Source organism: Lonchura striata, chromosome 8 (assembly GCF_050655825.1).
Source record: "Lonchura striata isolate lonStrDom1 chromosome 8, ASM5065582v1, whole genome shotgun sequence".
In the NCBI taxonomy this organism is placed as follows: Eukaryota; Metazoa; Chordata; class Aves; order Passeriformes; family Estrildidae; genus Lonchura; species Lonchura striata.
The window spans coordinates 11,820,545-11,838,393 of NC_140710.1; the positions used below are offsets into that span (position 1 = coordinate 11,820,545).

The 17,849-nt window shown below is 40.5% G+C and overlaps 1 protein-coding gene across 1 annotated transcript in view; it reads left to right on the plus strand.

Annotated features, from left to right (window-relative positions):
* The window catches only part of ST6GALNAC5 (ST6 N-acetylgalactosaminide alpha-2,6-sialyltransferase 5), a 70,707-nt gene that overhangs the window by 47,315 nt on the left and 5,543 nt on the right, over window positions 1-17,849 (plus strand). The window contains exons 3-4 of the mRNA XM_021527741.3: window positions 9,352-9,761; window positions 14,574-14,681. Coding sequence (XP_021383416.1) covers window positions 9,352-9,761; window positions 14,574-14,681 — 518 coding nt within the window. The remainder of the gene's footprint in view (window positions 1-9,351; window positions 9,762-14,573; window positions 14,682-17,849) is intronic.

The window sequence follows — 17,849 nt, forward strand, 5'->3', positions numbered from 1 at the left end:
TGTGTGCCACAGCCACAAGCCAGTGCCCTAAACATCTGTGAAATACCGATCTGAAACAGACTTTACTTCTAGCAAGGTCAGCCCCTGCTCTTGCCTTGTAATTAGCTGACTTGCTATCAGCTCTTCCCTGGCTCAGTTTTTTAAGGGCTCCCTCTTCTCATGTGCCCTGCAGCTCAGAGTACCTTCCTCTGAGAGAGACCTTCCTCTCTCTCCAGCCAGCCTTTTTCAGCGGTTCCTCCAGAGATTCCAGTTAGCCTCATGCTTTTCACCCACACAGAACATGTGCTATTGTAAATGCAGGGGAACCTGGTGGGAAGAAATGAGGTGTCTGACTCCAGTTCAGAAGGCTGAATGATTTCTTCATTATAACTATACTATAACGCATTAATATACCATTTAGAGGAGATACTAAAACTACATACCTATCTTTTCAAACTACCATTTCTAACTCCTAACAACTTGTGACTCTGGCCAGAGTCCAGACACAGGTGGATTGGATTGGCCATCAGGCTCAAACAATCCTCACCAGAATCCAATCAAGCACTCACCCCAGGTAAACAATTCTCCAAAAACATTCCACATGGGAAAACAAGGAGCAGAAATAGAAATTGTTTTCTCTTTCTTTCTGTGAAAAAATCCTGAGAGAAGAATGTGCCTGCCACAATGTGGCTCTCGGGAGCAGCAATGCCATGTTGGCAGACGGAGTGTCAGCTCTTATCCTTGATTGTCTAATTAACCCTCACTGGCCGGTTCATTTCAGTGCTAAATATTTCCATCTATAGAGTGTTTAATTTCATATTAACCTGCATGCAGACAAATAGACTCAATACAAACATCCTGATTGGATAAATGTGTTTATTTTTGTCTCCCGTTCAGGACTTGGTAATAGTGAACAATTGGAGAGACATATTTTGAATGCTTGAGACCATATAACAAAACCCCCAAACTGAAAGAGCCGACCCCTGAATTAAAGCGTTTATTTTTCAAACCCAGTTGTCATCCAAAATCAGTTAAAATTGTAGTGATACATAGTTGCAGATATGCAAATATTTATATGTCTGTCTTCAAGATGTTTTCTTTGCATCTGGTTTTTGTCCAAAACTAAATATACAAATACTTTAGCACAAAATGCTCTCTCTTCTTCTTTTCTACATATGTGCATGGGAGAAATTTGCAGTGTGTTTCTGCAGCCTGTCACTCCTAAGTTAAATGGATGTTTTGGCCACTTCAGCTGCCAGTACCTGTTTCCAGCATCTGTCTTTGGTGTCAGTATGGCAGTGATTGTGGAGGCTGCCCTAGGATCCTGCTGGGGATGTAGTACAACTTTGTGTATTATAGAATCTGATACATCCTCAGAAAAACAATTTAAATTCTGATTCAGTATCTTCTGCAGGGGTAGGGGGGAGGGTTTAAACCTTTTTTGAATTTTGTTCTCTAGTTTCTAGTGTGCTCTTAAGTCAGAGGGACAGAAATAAGAGGATATAGAACAGCCTGGTTTACATAAAACAGGCTGATGAAGATTACATGGAGCTACCACATGAGAATCAAAAGGCCATGAAGCTGAACATTTTGGACAGATTTTGAAGGAAAGACATTTGAATAAAATTTTTGAACAAAGGCCTTTCAAAAGAATAAGAAGCATTATTTTTTATTTTGCTCTACTTCAACCAGGTAGAGAAATACAAGACAAAATATATTTTAGAAAAATTTTCTGTGGGGTCAGTAACTTTCTAATTAGAGATCTGGTCTTACATTTTATCTGGCCTATTCTAGGGGCTCTGCATGCTGTGCTAAGTTCTGTTAAAACTGGATAATATTGGAAAAGCTTCCTTTGTCCTTGCAATGTCCTTGCAATTATTGCCTTCTAGAGATAATACTTGTAATGAGAGTTGAGATTCATTTGGATCAGCCAGATAGCACCACAGAAAGAAAAAAACGCTTGAATTTAAAAAAATTAGGCACAAACTTTAAAGATCAGTGATGCCTGGCTTTAAAGCTGGGTTAGATAAAAAAAGGACCCTGTGAAGCTTGAAGCTCAAAAAATATCCTGCATAGCCATGACAGGTGCAGAGAGAGCATATGATGGCATACTCACTGGAAAGAACTGCCAAAACACACCAAAGCAAAGCAGAGAAGTTGATGTGAAAACATTCTGAAGCAATAATCCAAATTGTCCAATACTTTTACTGAAGATCATTATAATTTCTGCTTTTCTGACACTTCAGTGATAACAATTTGCATAGTTAAGACACCATGCCTATGGCTCTATTTCATTATAGTGCAAGTACTTTAGCTGCAGAACAAAAGTAAAAGAGTTTGATGTAATATGGGTGCCTATTTGCACTCCTTTTAAGATAAACATTAGGCAATAACCATTTCTTTAGAGCCTGTGTATTGTTCATATGATACTCTCTCTTGTATAACAGTTCATGTTCATCAACATGATACATTCTTGCCTGATTTTCCAGTTCTGCCTTTCACTGAGGATATTCTTTTCTTTCTCTGATTGCTTTTTCTTCTGAGACCATTACTCTAGTTGATAGCTTCAGGTTATCATTGTATCCTATCTCCCTCTCCAATAAGCCTATGATTGATACTAATCTTCCTCATGGGACACATTTATAGGTTTCAGGATGGAAACTACTCTCTAAATCTTAGCTTTATATGTGCTGACAATTTGCAAGGTTGCACCTTATATTCACTTCAGGTGGCTTAGGGGAAAACATCAGCACTTGGTAATCATGTTTCTAAAATAAGAATAGAAATGTGCCCCATATACCAAAAGTTACCCTGTTGTTCATCTCCTGTACTGCTGCTCCTGCTCATGTATTTTATGTAACTAGGAAGGGCTCAGTTTCTATAGGTGGTCAATGTCCTGTAACCAAACTCATGCCTTTTCTTTCCAGTGAGAGAAGCCATATTTTAATTAATCTAATGGAAGCTTTGACTAGCAGGCAGTCCCCTGAAAACGAGTTAATGTGCCGGAAAACACTTCACACAAGCAGAAGACTCTTCATTGACTAATGTGCTTAACGGGACTTTTTCTAAGGAAATTGCTCCAGTGAAAGCTTTGTGGAGTGCATTTGCTGGTTTTTTTCTCTCTTCATAATATAGCTGCATGTTCTGAAATTTAATTATGTCTAAGGACCATTTCAAAATAGGATTGTTTTATTTTTCCTACAGGTTTTGCAGATGCTCCTCAGTAGGGTATCATGGCAAAAAAAAAAAAAAAAAAAATCAATTCCTTGGCAGAATACAACGTAAGGTGCTGTGATCCCTAGTGTGAGGAATGCATGTGCTGGAGTTTGACTATTTCACTGTCTTACCCAGTACCTGAAGGCAGAGTCCAGTTACATAACTATCTCAGAGGAATCAATGGGAAATGACAATGAAAATGTTTCTGCAATATTTGCATATTCAAGCTCCACAGTCCAAGAAACAAAGAGAAGTAATAAGAAATTCAATTGTTTTATCTTTTTAAACAGACATGCATTTTATCTCTTATGAGCAGACTTGCCAGACCTTTTTTGAATTGCAAAGTTTCACTGCAAATGCTTGTTATTTGGATTTGTATAAGGATTAACAATGTTGGGTAAGTGGTGTCTCCTAACCCCTTCTGTTTACTTGTGTGATATCAGTCACTGGGATATAGTTTTGAAGGCAGTCAGTGCTTTTAGTTCAGTGGATAATGCAGTTTGTTTTCATGGTAAATTCTCTAATGTTCCAAAAGTGTACTTCCACAATAATTATAAATCTTATGTGCTCAGAGGATTTTTTTCCCCTCTTTGACACCACTCTTTATCTGCATAAGGTGCTCTTATCTAGCATAAGGGCTAAAGACTCAAACTTCTTGAAACTTGAGGGGGAAGTCTGAGCTGGCATGCAGAGTGTAGAAATTAAGCTACATTCCCTGTTCAAATGCACATGTGAAAATGTCATGCTCAAAACAAAACAATTTTTTAGATCTGAATTTGGCACCACAAAATCAAAACTTTTAAAGTCACAGAGACTTTAAAAGACATTTACATCAGCAAGTTGAACTTGAAAACTCTTCTCATGCTTTTGGTGTTTCAGTTTGGGATTTTTGCTCCAGCTTTTTATACACAGAAGTGTTACCTACAATATTCCAATATGCGTCTGAATGACTTCTACTGTTCAGAGAAGATTGTCTTGATAGCATCATTTCATAGATGGGACTTGAAAAATAGCAAACTTTCAGCTTCCATGTGGTTGGGTTTATTTTGTTGGGTTTTTTGTTTGCTTGTTTGGTTTTGTTTAATTTATTTGTTTGTGTTTTGTCTTGGTGTTTGTTTGTTGTTTGGTTGGTTGGTCTTTAATTTTTTTATTCCTTTCATAGTATTATGAAAGTACTGTTCTATCGATATATTACAAACAAAAAATAACGAGGGAACCTGCATTATTTTCACAGGATCATGTCTCCCAGAGTCCTTGCATTGTGAAAATCACTTCTGAAGTGCACAGCTGTGCTTCAGTAATGAGACAGCTTGAGCCCCACAGCTTGCTTCATTGGCTTACAGAACACAAGTTACTTGGCAAATATGAAGCCTCAGGGTTTCTATTCTGCTTTAAGGAGGTTGTTGGGAATCTCTCAAAGAAAAGCAGATTTGGCCTTACAGTTTTCAGTCTTCTAGGGAAAATACTGAAGAAGGAGGCACACCGATAGAAACAATACATGTCATGAGGGATGGACATGAGCAGCTTTACACTTGGGGCAGTGCAGAATGACAGGGGCTCACCAGAGCTGGAGCATTCAGCTATTTGTGATGTGCCAGCAGTGGGCTGGGCATGGCTGGAGCTCCTGCAGAGCTTGCAATACAGCTGTGACAGGGGGATTGTCCTCCAAGCCTCTGGGAAAGGAGCACTAGGAAAGAGCAGCCAGCCTGGTAGAGCAGTGGTTCCAAGCCAGCAGCTTGTGAGAAACCTAAGAGCTGCTCAAAGCTACAAGAAAGTAAAAAAAAAAAAAATGGAAGCTGCCAGGACAAAATATTTTATCCCTGGCAAAGCCTTAATTATTTAGTGGTTTTGCTGGTGGCTGATGACGCAGCAATCAAGAGCAAGCCATAAGTAAAAAATTGCATTGAACATGGTGTGAACTCGGGGTTCATTAGCATCATGTAGGAAATGTTGATTAAGTTCTGTGCACAAGGCAAGGAACATAAAAGCAAATATTGAGGTAACATACAGTGAGTGTCACAAGCTGTTGTGCTTAGGCCAGGCACAATGGGCACCAGGTGGGGGAGACATGAAACTCCTTCCAAACAAAAAGAGAAAGCAAGGCTGCCCTGGAATAAGGACACTTTCTTCTGAACCGGTAAGACTTACAGGGTTTATGTGTACTTTTTCAACCATTAACATACTGAATTCAACTGAATTAATTCATTTGAACATGGGAACAGATTTGCTTTGCTGTACATCAGGCTTATTTGTACCACTGCTTTTTCCTGTGCAGTCTGGGAGCTGCTGCAGAGATGCTGTTGGTTCAGCAGCTGTTACTACAGAGGAGCAGCTCTGCAGCCTCTCATCCCAGCTCTGGCACGAGACAAACGCAGGCCAACAACAGCGGTGTTGCAGTCCAAGAGAAGCATTTTGCACTTTGTCTCAAGTGCTTAGTTAAAGGTCATCCATCCAAAACAAATTTGGATATTCTCTAGCCTTTCATGGTATCTCTTGTCTCCCAATACACTTTGAAGTCATCTGTGATATTTCCAGATGTATCTGTGAAGAATGCTGGTGTTCATGAACTGACAGGTGATCTTTTTCTGCTGAACTTAGTAGTGAGCTGTTCTCACTGCAGGTTGTTTCTTGTTGTTTTGGGGAGGTGGGTTTGTTTGTTTGGTTTTATTTAGTTTTGTTGTTGTTGTTGTTGCTGTGACCAGGTCATCATTGCCAAGATAAAATACTCTGGCTTTTATTTATAGAACAGAAATTTTTACACTACTGATAATGGAGTGATCTGAACCCAGGGGTCTTGAAAGTAGGTCATTAAGTACTCAGTATAAGAAAAAGTGTGTTTTACAGTGTTCATTATTTTACTGGAGAAAGCTGTCTTATCTGAATCTTGGCTTTTAAATCAAGAGACTTCTATAAGCAAAAAAAAAATTATTTTATTTCATCACAAAGAAAATAATTATATCTGAGAATAACATATTTTGTATCAGGAACAACATTTTTCAATTTATTCCTCTCAAGCACTTGAGGATTAAAGTGTCTGAAAATAACATTCTTCGATCACTGGATGTAGATTTTAAAGTCAATAACAGAGCAAATTACCTCAAATTGGAAAATACAGAAACAACCATGGCATTGTTTTTTGTTTCATTAACCAAATCAGGCATTAACCAAATAGAGCAGCAGCACTTCTGGGCTAGTCTCTGGAAGTGGGAGTTGCCAGGAGTCAGTTTGGCCTTGTAGCTGTGCCAAGCTACACTTACTCGTGGGCACAAAGGTGCTGTTATGGGGTTTATCCCATGACAGAGTTCCTTTGCTGCCTTCATTCCCTTGGGATAGCCCACCTATCCTTGAAAAGCACCAGCTGGTTTGCCATCTTCTGGGGCTCTACACTGTGGCCTTGTTGTACTGTGACCTCTGTTCTCCCTCTCTCCATGACTGGAACCGAGAGATGATTTGGGCAGTTTTTTCGGACAGTACTTGGCTCATGTGGTGTGCAAGTGCCTGACCTGTGTTGTAGCAGTAGCCATGTGCTCTGCCCTGTCACAAAGGTGCTGTCCATGGAGTTGAGGTACACATGAACTGTGGCTGCTTATTAACAATGGGTACAATTCAATGTCAGCATCTTTTACATGCATGGTATTTTATACTTCAAAGTAATTAACAAAATGCTATAAAACCTGCCTACCTCTCACCCTGTTCCTTTTGAAGCAAGGCTCCTGAAATATAATTATATTTCATGGGGTTTGCTTTCTTTTCACTTTGCTTTTTTTTCCCCAAAATATCACTGTAATAATTACTGTAACAGCATTTTCTGTGGAGTTAATGTTCTTCTGGCTTAATGGCCCCTGGTTATTCTCAGGCCATCAACTTTTTCCAGCTGGTCATCAATCCCAAAGAACTGCCTTGTGCTTCCATTATTATTGCTTAAGTAGATGACATTTCTGGTGCTGCTGCTGCCTCCCAGTGAGATGATATTACAGCCAATGGCATTTTCCCCCCTTGCTTTCACTGTTGTCAAAACATTATAAACAGCTGGTGTGAGAATGTTGTGGCTGTTCCCTGTGAATTCCTCTGATAATTTTTAGGTGCGAGTTTTGTAGACTTCAGCTGAAAGAATCTGAGTGAGGCAACTGAAAATTACTTGCCTAGAGCAGCTACAAGGGCTCAGCCCCCATGCATCATTCAGGAAGTGGCTAGGCAATACCTGACTGTTTCAGTCTAAAGACTTTTTCCCAGAAGGAACATGTTTCAAATAAGATCTGGGATAGATGTTCTGGGGGATGTTAATGTTCATTAGGTAGCCTCAGTCCCCTCCCCAAGTTTCCACAGCTCTGCTGGTGGCTGCCCTTGTTTCCTAAGGATTGATTGATCTGTGGCAGGCTTTTTTAAAAGAAACAAGGAAGTTGTAGCTCAGTAGGACAGAAACCTGCAGAGATTGTTTAAGTGAAAATGCCTTGCTATGTGGATATTCAAACCTGTGTGAGTTAACATTGGTGCTGACTACATTTCCTTTAACCTCATTAGCACCTTGTCTTGCTTTTCCAAGCATGGTGGTGGAGCAGCTAGTTCACCTTAGAGCCTTTCACTAGGTAATTCATCAAAGTGGCAGATGAAAGCTTAAAGGAAAATGCATGTAAATACTGCATTAGGAACCTTGGCTCACAAAGGCATGAACATTTTCACTCATACCATTAGCTCTGGATTATAGTCCACAGATGTGAAAGGGACTCTGTTTATTGGGGGAGATGGATATACAAGGCTTACTGGTTGAATCACTGTGCAGATTGTCTACTTCTTATTTTTTTCTTTAATTAAAACGCATTAAGCATTCATGAACTAGTCTCATAGTAAAAAAAGAATCTCAGACTGTAATTGTAACCACTTAATGCCTTCAAAATTAAAACCAAATTACTACAATAAAACACTCCCATGAAGTACTCAAGGCCAAAGCATTTTCAAACAGGGGCCTGAGACTGTGTCAAACCTACATCATGCATCTTCAGAGTTTTATGCTGTGCCTCACTGCAGATTGATGTAGTCATTGGATTCCTGTATATCTGTAGATCAGAATGATCAAGCAACTGCAGTTCAGTCTCTGTGCCAGGGGTTTATCTGATGGGGTTTTTTTGTTGGGCTGGTTTGTTTTTTTTTCAGGGGATGGGTAGGCATTGTTGTTTGTTTGGTTTTTTGTCATTGTTTGTTGTTTTTCAAATACACTAAGATACACACCAAGTGCAAGATAGTATATCCTGGAGGGCTACCAAGGCACACCCTCAAACAGTCTTTATTTACCTCCCAGTTTATTGTGTTCTTGTTAGAAAGTAGCACTTTGGGAATATTGTTAACCCTTGCTCCTTTTAGTTCTCATGCTGAGCATTAGATAGTGACATACTCCTCTATAATTGATACCTGTGGTGGTGGCATATTTCAGTAACATGATTTATCATCCATTTGCATTTTCATGAAGCTTGTTTTACTCTTCTGCTTCCATTAGGTCAGCACTCACTGAACAGGCAGCTCCCATTCCATTTTACTTTTTGACCTGAAAAGGTAGCAAAAGTTCAGTGCACTAACTCACTGTCATGTAAAATGCACACAGACATTACTGACCAGTTCTGACTTTTGAACCATAAAGGAGGTACTAGAGCACCACAGTGGTTGTGGCACAACTTGCAAATAGCATGGAAGGATTGGGCCAGGGTAGCAATCTCTTCACGTAGCAAAATGTCCTGTCCTCAGGTTCACACATGAACTTACGAAGACTTAGGATTTATTATTTCCTGAAAAAAAAAAAAAAAACTAAGCAGAAGAATAAAAGATACTGTAATTATAGCTGTTATAGCAAGTCCCAAGCAGTTGGGAAGCGTAGAGAAGCTGTTGTGATTCCTGTTTATGAAGCAGCAGTTGGAAGGAGGATTTACACAATGGGCTTAGCTCCACAGAGGAACTCTAAGGGCTGTACATCTACACCATATTCATATTCCCCCCAAAGATGTACAGGTAATGGGTCCCCAGCTATTTGGGCAGACTGCTGGGAGAGATTTCTGCACGTTGCTGTGAGGTTTTTGCTGTGACATACGCCATGAACGTGTAAAACACAGCTGTGTAGAGAAAGGGAAGATGTCTGCAGCTGACTGTGCAGTGCGTGTGTCTTTGCAGCCGCTGAAGATGCACTGCAAGAGCTGTGCGCTGGTCACCAGCTCGGGCCACCTCCTGGGGAGCAGGCAAGGGCACAGAATCGACGAGAGCGAGTGCGTCATACGCATGAACGACGCGCCCACCCGCGGCTACGGCAAAGACGTGGGGAACAAAACCAGCCTGCGAGTCATCGCGCACTCCAGCATTCAGAGGATTCTACGAAATCGCAACGAACTCTTGAATATGAGTCATGGTGCTGTGTTCATCTTCTGGGGCCCGAGCAGCTACATGAGGAGAGATGGCAAAGGCTTGGTGTACAATAACCTGCAGCTGATGAACCAGATACTGCCTCAGTTAAAAGTGTATATGATTTCTCGCCACAAGATGCTTCAGTTTGATGACCTTTTTAAACGGGAGACCGGAAAAGACAGGTGAGAACTTACATGGATACACCTAGGGAATGTCACAGAGTAGTAAAATAATGCAGTTTATATATACCAATTTCAGATCTGCTCAGAGGGACAATCCTACCCATTAAATCCTTTGCCTCATGAGTCGTAATGTGGCATGACACGCCAAATAACATCACTGGTAACATAAGTAAAAAATACGCATCAAAATGATTTGTATGGAGTACTGCCTCATCAGTCTAGAATACCAGAGCCTGGATGTAATGTTTATAGACTCGAGGAGGCAGGAACTGTTTAAATCTCACTTTGGGGTAATATACATTAAACTTTTTTTCACTGACACTGGAAAATTAGAATGGATAGGTTATGTTTTCTTATAGAGGAAATGCCACCATTCAGTGAATTATAATAGCTGTTTATTGAATTTAAGCATTTTTGGAACATTGCAGCTGTAAAGCTTCTTGTAAAACAAATAAACATTAGTCATACATTAGGTGCTTCGGAACAGTTCATCTTACATTTGCAACTGAAAAATGGAAAGTTATTATGATAGTTACATCTTTATGAGACTGTTTATGAGACTTGTAGGCTGATCTTCAAATCAAATTTGTAGTAAGTGACCCACTGCAGTACTTGAGTATTTTCCACATATGATGTTTGAAAATGGGCATTCAAACTAAAGACTTCCCAGCACTAAAGACATTTATTTTTAATGAAGTTCTGGTTTTTTACTTATTAAATATGCTGCTGTAAAAATGGCACAGCATCCCCACTTAGACAGAAATGAAGAGGTAGTTTTATTGTGCAGTAACTCACAGTCAGATGTGCTACCTTTCAAATAGAAAACATACACACCAAAGTTTGAACAGGGAACAATCCTGTTGTGGACTTGAGCACAGATTTCATTTTCTGGGCTACATGAGAAAGGCAGAACCAATGTTAGAGGAAGCTCTTGTATCCTCTTAGCTGAAGGCAATGTTAGCTTGGCATTTGCTGCCTTTGTCACACCCCACATGGTTTGCTTGCAGAGCTCTGGTCAGTTGTAGTGGATCTGAGTTCATGGCTGACTCAGGCACATACCAGAGCACAGAGTAACTTGGTCAGTTTTGTAACATTAAAAGTTCTTCTCTTTGTCTTCCAATTGGTGTATCTGGGTCTCTGCCAGAACAAGAAGGAAGGATAACAAGGGGAGATGCCCTGCGAGTTGTGATATGTTTGTCTTTTCCAGAGGAAAGCAAAGTGAGAAGGTGAATTCAGCACTTGAGCCCTTCGAGAAATGTGCAGAGGGTTACTGTGTGCTCAATATTTACAAAGGCATGAAAGTCTATAAATTGCACTGTAACCTGGCCACCACGAGGCCCAGGGGGAGGCCCTGGACACAAGGACTGCACACTGCCACCTCCTTTCCTGGACTGTGCTTTTGGTGATCCAGGATCACGTGCTGTCCCCAGTTCTGAGGAACAGTTTCCCTTCCTGCTTCACTCTCAGAGCTTCAGTTCTGCCATGGGGAGCCAGGGTCCCCTTCCTTCCCTGACATTGCCAGGATCCTGTTCTTTTCTTGACACATGCTGTGCAATTTCAGGCAAGCTGCTCTTTCTGGTTCTGCATCACCCATCCAGAGCCAGAGGCCTGTAGTGAGTGTGATGAAAGCATTTCTTCTTCTGCACAGGCACCAGACTCACATCCTGAAATATTCTCGAGGCATTTGAGCCATTAATGATATTGTAACAAGTTTATAGTGAACTCAGTCATGGGCACTCTGAACTCCCAGTGTGAATCAAGGGCACTCAGATGCCAGCAGAAGTCAGCCTGAGGAACCACCCTGTTGATTTTAATAAACTGCAGGCTCTGCTCTGAATGAACCACTCCTTTAGAGGACACAGACAGCATACTTGAAGGGCTAAGAAGATTAAAACAGGAGATGAAAATAAATGAATAAGCTGCACAGAAGAAATGGAAAATGAAAAGAAACTTGGGTAGGAAATAATTTGTAAGGGAAAAACTTCAGGTACCTGTGGGGGCAGGAGCAGAACATTGTATAGCCCAGACTGCTGCTGTTCCCTGGGGAGTTCTGCTGAGCACTTGACATTAGTGCCTACAAAAAACAAAGGAGGGAGGGAGAAGCATGATTGCAAGGCTGCAAGAATCAAGACTATTCATTTCCATCTTGAAAATGATGAGAAGAAAGGTAATTGGATGTATTGTGTCTTTTGGAAAAAAATTATTTTGAAATTAACAAAAACCTTCAGAAAACATTACCAGTTAAATAGCATGGTGAAAGACAAAGGCTGCAGAGTAGTATATTTGGCATTACAAAGCGACTGTACTTGAAAATAACTTTATAATTGAATAAGGGTACATTAAGAAAATACGATTCAGAACCAATATTATAGTAATTAGATAAAAGCAGCATAAATGAAATAACTGCAGGAAGAGTATTTCCAAAGAGATTATAAATGAGATTCTGGTGGAGCAGAAAGGCCTTTAATTGTAATTTAGTGTGCACTACAGAATTATCAGCACAGTGTGTTAGTTCATCATATAAAAGAATATCTGATAATTTCCCCTAATAAGCACATGACAGTTCTTCATATTCTCTCATTACTGCTGATTGGGTATAAAAACAGTATTCTTTTGTTGGACTCTTCTCAGATCTTTTATGACATGCAAGACACTCTAACCCTGTTTCTGTCTTGCTGTCCTACAGACATGGTATTTAAAGGGGGCAGAGTGGTACTTGAATGAATTTTTGAATCTTTATTTGATTATCCAGCTTCTAAGCCAGTTTAATTATATTCAGTTTTTCTCCTGTTTTTGAAAACACTAAATGACAGCCTAAGTGTCTGTAAACAGAAAGAAAGCTAACCCAGCAGAGAGCCTAGCTGGCTGTTCTGACCTGTGCATAGCTTTGGTCGTGTCTGGCTGCAATTGCGCCCTCGGTTTTGGAGTGTAAGTGTTGGGCACCTGGAACAGTCCACTTGTGCAAGCTCCAAAGCACTCTTAGCCTGAACATGTTCCTGAATTATCTAGTGATTCAGTGCTCAGAAACTCTCAGGTGGCAGAGAAGCAAATTTTTTTAGGCTTTTCCCTACCATTCTCTTTCCTAATAATTTTGAGCCAAAAATTTTCACTGTTTTTTATTGTTGCTGTGCCTGAAGGCCTCCACTGAGCCTATGACCCAGCTTTGACATTGTGACAAACTACTACCCCAAAGCTTCAGTGCACAGTCAGAAAATAAATAAGGCCCCATAATTGGAAATAATGAGATGCTTATAACATGTCATTCTCCAAATGCTAGCTTAGCTTGAAAGTCTTGTGTGTCAGGAGCAGTAGAAATGTGTATTTCAGGAGTTTATACATTACCAGGTGATCCACTAAGGACAGGACAAATTACCTAGACTCCTCACTCAGCATCCTCCAGGCATATTTAATCAAAGAATTCCCTTAAGTTTAGAAGTGTCTTTTAAGCAGCTGGCACAGATACCACCACTTTTGGTTTTCGTGTTTTGTTTTGTTTTGGTTTTTGTTGTAGTAGTCTGATTCCCTGAGGAAATGGGAAACTTTGGTACAAGGCATTCCTCAATCTGACAGTGCTCAAAACATCTCCTCCTACTGCTTTGTAGGTGACCTACTTGGAACCAGCTTGTTTAGCATTAGCTTGGGAAGCTGGTGGCTCCTGTCAGCTGAATTAGATGTTAGTGATAGCTGGCACTTGCTTGCAGTGGCTTTTGTGGCCTCAGGTCCCTGCTTCCAAGACTGTTCCACATCCTGCTATCACTGGGTAAACTGTAAAAGATGGCCTTGGAACTTGGGCCAGGACTTGGGATTCCCTGGTGACTTCTCTGACGAGACCCTTGTGTTTTCTGCTGTGCTTTTTTGGGGGGCTGTGACAAAGTTTCACAGGCATCTGGCAGATACAGGTGTGGAAAAAGAATTGGAATTAATGTAGCTCCAACATTAATACATTCAGGTAGAGTGCCCAGGCCTTCCCAGAGTCTGCACCTGCTCCCCTGGTGCCTCAGCTTTAGCAGGAGATGCTGTCTGTGACAGGCTGTCAGCAGGGATCTGAGGACTCTTTGGGCTGCAGATAACACAAGCTTGAACTTCTTCCTGTGGGACTTTCCTAGCTGGGTGAGGAGCCATTAGGCACAATTCTGTCTTATTCTTTAATAGCATTTGAAAAGAGACCTCTGAGTGAACCTTTGCAGATACGAACCTGTGATACAGCAAAATTTAAACGCAACTTGTAAATCCCTTACATCTGTGAGAAGTTACAGGGTGGTATTTCCTACTTTGCCTAATTAATACTGGGATCAGTTGAGCTTCTTTTAAAGCCATGTCCCAGCCTGCAGTGAAGGCAGGAGAGGTGCTGCCTTAAGGACTCCCTGCCAGCTGTCATTGCCATTGTCAGGCTCCCCTTGGGCAGGGATGGCAGCGGGGCTGGTTCCTAGGATGAAGATTTCCCAGGCTGGCTATGGGACACTCATAGCTGCAACCAAGTAAAGGGTTTCTACCAGCAGTCACAGTGAGGGGCTGGGAGCTTCTAGAAACCCGGTCAGAAGGTCAGCTAAATATTATGTTGCTGTGCCTAAAATTAATTACAGCGAGGAAAGTTTCCGCCCAGATTACTCCACTGACAGGACACCAGAAAAATCATTAAAAGATGGATGAGCAGAGTAGTCTTGGTTGCCCAGTTTTCAAAGCCTTTTACAAGAATGAAGAAAATGCCGAGAAATTGCTTCACAATCAATGGATAAATAAATAAATAAATAAATAAATAAATGTCAAGAATTATTTGCCAGCTTAGAAACTTAATTATGTTTTTGCTTTCAGGAAGATATCCAACACTTGGCTTAGCACGGGCTGGTTCACAATGACTATCGCATTAGAGCTCTGTGACAGGATAAATGTTTATGGCATGGTGCCACCGGATTTCTGCAGGTAGGATTTATTTTGGAACCATTATTAGCCAACAAAGTTAATGTTACAGATAAATATCTGAATCTTTTAATCTTTTTCCTCTGCAACAAGTCTTCAGTCCTCTTAAAGCAATTAATTAAGATGTCCCATGATCTCATTCTGAAAACAACAAACAGCATTTAATTATGTTGTATAAAATACTTTAAAATTTTGTCTGTACTGTGGGAGAATTAATGCATCTTGTTGCTTTCTTTAGTCTCTGAATATTTATCAGCTAAAAGTAATGCAATAATTGGCATGAAATTAATCTGAAGAAAGAAGTACTGGAAAACATTACTTTTAATTTGTTTTTCAAATTCCCCCCAAATTAATAGAGGAACAGTGTTCTCACAGTGACTAGTTTCTAAATTGAACTTTCTGTGCAACTCAAATTAACATTATTGTACCTCTGTCCCGTGAATGCTTTTCCAGCCCCGTTCTGCCTCCAGCCATGGCCAGGACCCAGACCCCAGGTCCTGGTTAAGCTTTTCCCACTGTGGATCAGTGACACAGGGAGAGTCTTCAGAACTTCTAGTGCTAGACCAAAATTACATTAGCCACAAGATACCAATATGGTTACAGACAAATTTGTATTACATCAGCAACCTTGATGCTGACATAGGTCTCACCTGCCCACACAGCACTAGCCCAGCACTGAGTGGTTCCTGCCCCAGCCAGTGCTGATCCCATTTGTCCTGCTGGGTGACCTGGGAAGAGCTGGAGGCAGTCTGGAACGAGGCCTCAGTGCAACGTTTCATCACCTGCTCACAAACCCCTCTCACCAAGAAGTACTTGCTTAAATTTTCTATTGCAAACGTAGTGATCTGTCTCAAGTCTGGTTCACTGGGTAATTCCAGATTCCTTTCAGGGGCAGGGAGGGCAAGGCTGCAGTGCTGGGTTAATCTCAAAGAATAGGACTGCTTTGACTTTCCTCTGAGCACTTAAAAGGATCCTTCAGGAATCTGCATTTTTCTTGGGCACGTTGTAGAAATCCCCAAAGAAATCACAGCATAAAATGTCAACACTAAACTCCACTTTGTGAGAATTTCTACAAATTATAACAAAATACTGATGATAAATGCTGTGATGTACTGCCGACTTCATCATGAATTCTCCAAGGAAAATAGCAAACTAGATTAGATATACCAGACAACACAAATACCTTCCACAGCACAGCATCTCATTCCTCTGTCATCTCATTTGGTAACACATACTACTTCAGTTTCTGTAAGTGGCTGGTCTGTCTTACTCCAGAAGTGGCTGAACTCCCATGGCACATGGAAGTAATTCTTCAAATGATTATCTAAAAATACAGAAGACAGCATTTCACTGCAAAATAATTTGTAATCCTAACTTTTCAGAAAAAGTCAGAATAGTTTACATACATATTAAAAAAAGCCAGCTAAACACAAACAAACTGTTTTGAGAGAGACTAGAAATGTCACTGAGAGCATATGAAAGGCTTTCATAGAATCAATACACTGAAATCAAATGGACTTAAATTATGACCCAAGAAAGGCTGTAGATCAGTCCTAGCAGTGAAAGATGTAATTGTTCTTACAGCCTGCATAAAAAAAATCTTAACATAAAGGTATGCACAACCTGGTTGTAAAAAGGGAAAAGGTCATTTCTTAGTCAGTCATATGAAATGTCTTTACTTCAGCTTGATTCCCCAGGTGATAAAGGGAAAAACTTCAGTTGCCATGCCTGGAAGAAGCTGTCCATGAAGATCTGTGAAAGGAGTTTCTTGCCATAAATAGAGTTAACTTTCTTAGCTGGCTCTTCAGCCACTCATTAAGAAATTAAAACAACACTTTCTTTCAAAGGAATAAGACAACAGAACAGAATAGCAGAAAGAAATATTCTGTAATTGCAAGCCATATTTCCTGGTTTTCCGTCAGATAGAATAAGAATCTACCATTAAAATAAAAAAATATTTAAAAAAAAGTCCCAACAAAACAACTAAAATGTGTGTGTGCTAGATGGTGTGATTATCCTACTTGCTGTGCAACTAAAGAATCATTAAAATTGAAAAAAAAAAAATCTTATTTCTGTTCATAATTAATATCACCAAATGTATAACTTCAGCAGATTCATTTTTAAGTATTAATTTGTGGAATAAGTAATGCATGTGGTGATCACTGTAATGGAACTAAATTAGTGTCACATCTGTAACGTGAAGGACACCTCAGAGGTGTCAGAAATCTCATGCTGTTGATTCTGCTCAAATTATTAGCTTAAGATCATTAACCAAACTGCTTTGCACCCATGCAGGAAAAATAGTCTAGTGAAGGAGTCTGGAGCACAGACTAAAGGATTTATCACTATTACTAGCAACAAGGTGTTTTAGATTCATTTCTATTTACTTTCACTGGACACTGAGTTCATAGCTGAGATGGACTTGATGTCCTAATAATTACAAATTTGCAGTACTTTACAGCAAAGCTATAAGTAATTTCAAACCCCTTTCCTTGCTACAGATTTATGCTGTAGGAGGGGTTAATGGCTTGATATTGCTCTCATGCTGTCTTGTGCATTCTGCAATAAGATGAGAGCTTGTGCTTCCATGCACATTGCAAACATTTTTGTAAAGTGGGCACACCTTTCACTATCTTTCCAGTGCCCAGGGATCCAGTCCAAGCCTTTCCCAAATGGGAAGCACATCCCTCTCAGAACTCCCTGTGACAGTCCTGCATGCGCAGCACTCACTCCTGAACTGGGACATGCTGGATTCTCCTCTTGCCTCCCTTCAGCAGCAGCCTGACAGTGGTGCCCAGATACCACAACAATTCCTGAAGGCACTGCAGTGCTGCTGCTTCCCTTTGTGGGTGCTCAGCAGCAGGGCTGGGAAGGACAAGACAAGCCTTAGTGAGTTTGTAGGAATTCCAGCCCCTGTCCATGGCATTATGGGCAGCAGGGACAGAAAGGCTGGTTCCCTGCAGGTCTCAGGGTACTCCTGTACACAAGGAAAAGTCAAGGGGTTAGTGAGATGAACCCTCTCTAGCTCTTCTCATCTTCATGGGCCTTCTGGAACACCCAGAAACTTAATTCTGAGCCTTATTTTAACTAATATGAATAATTTTTGTTCCAGTTATTGAACCAGATAATTTTCCTATAAGAATCCTCATTTGACTGCCAGGTCATTTTCCA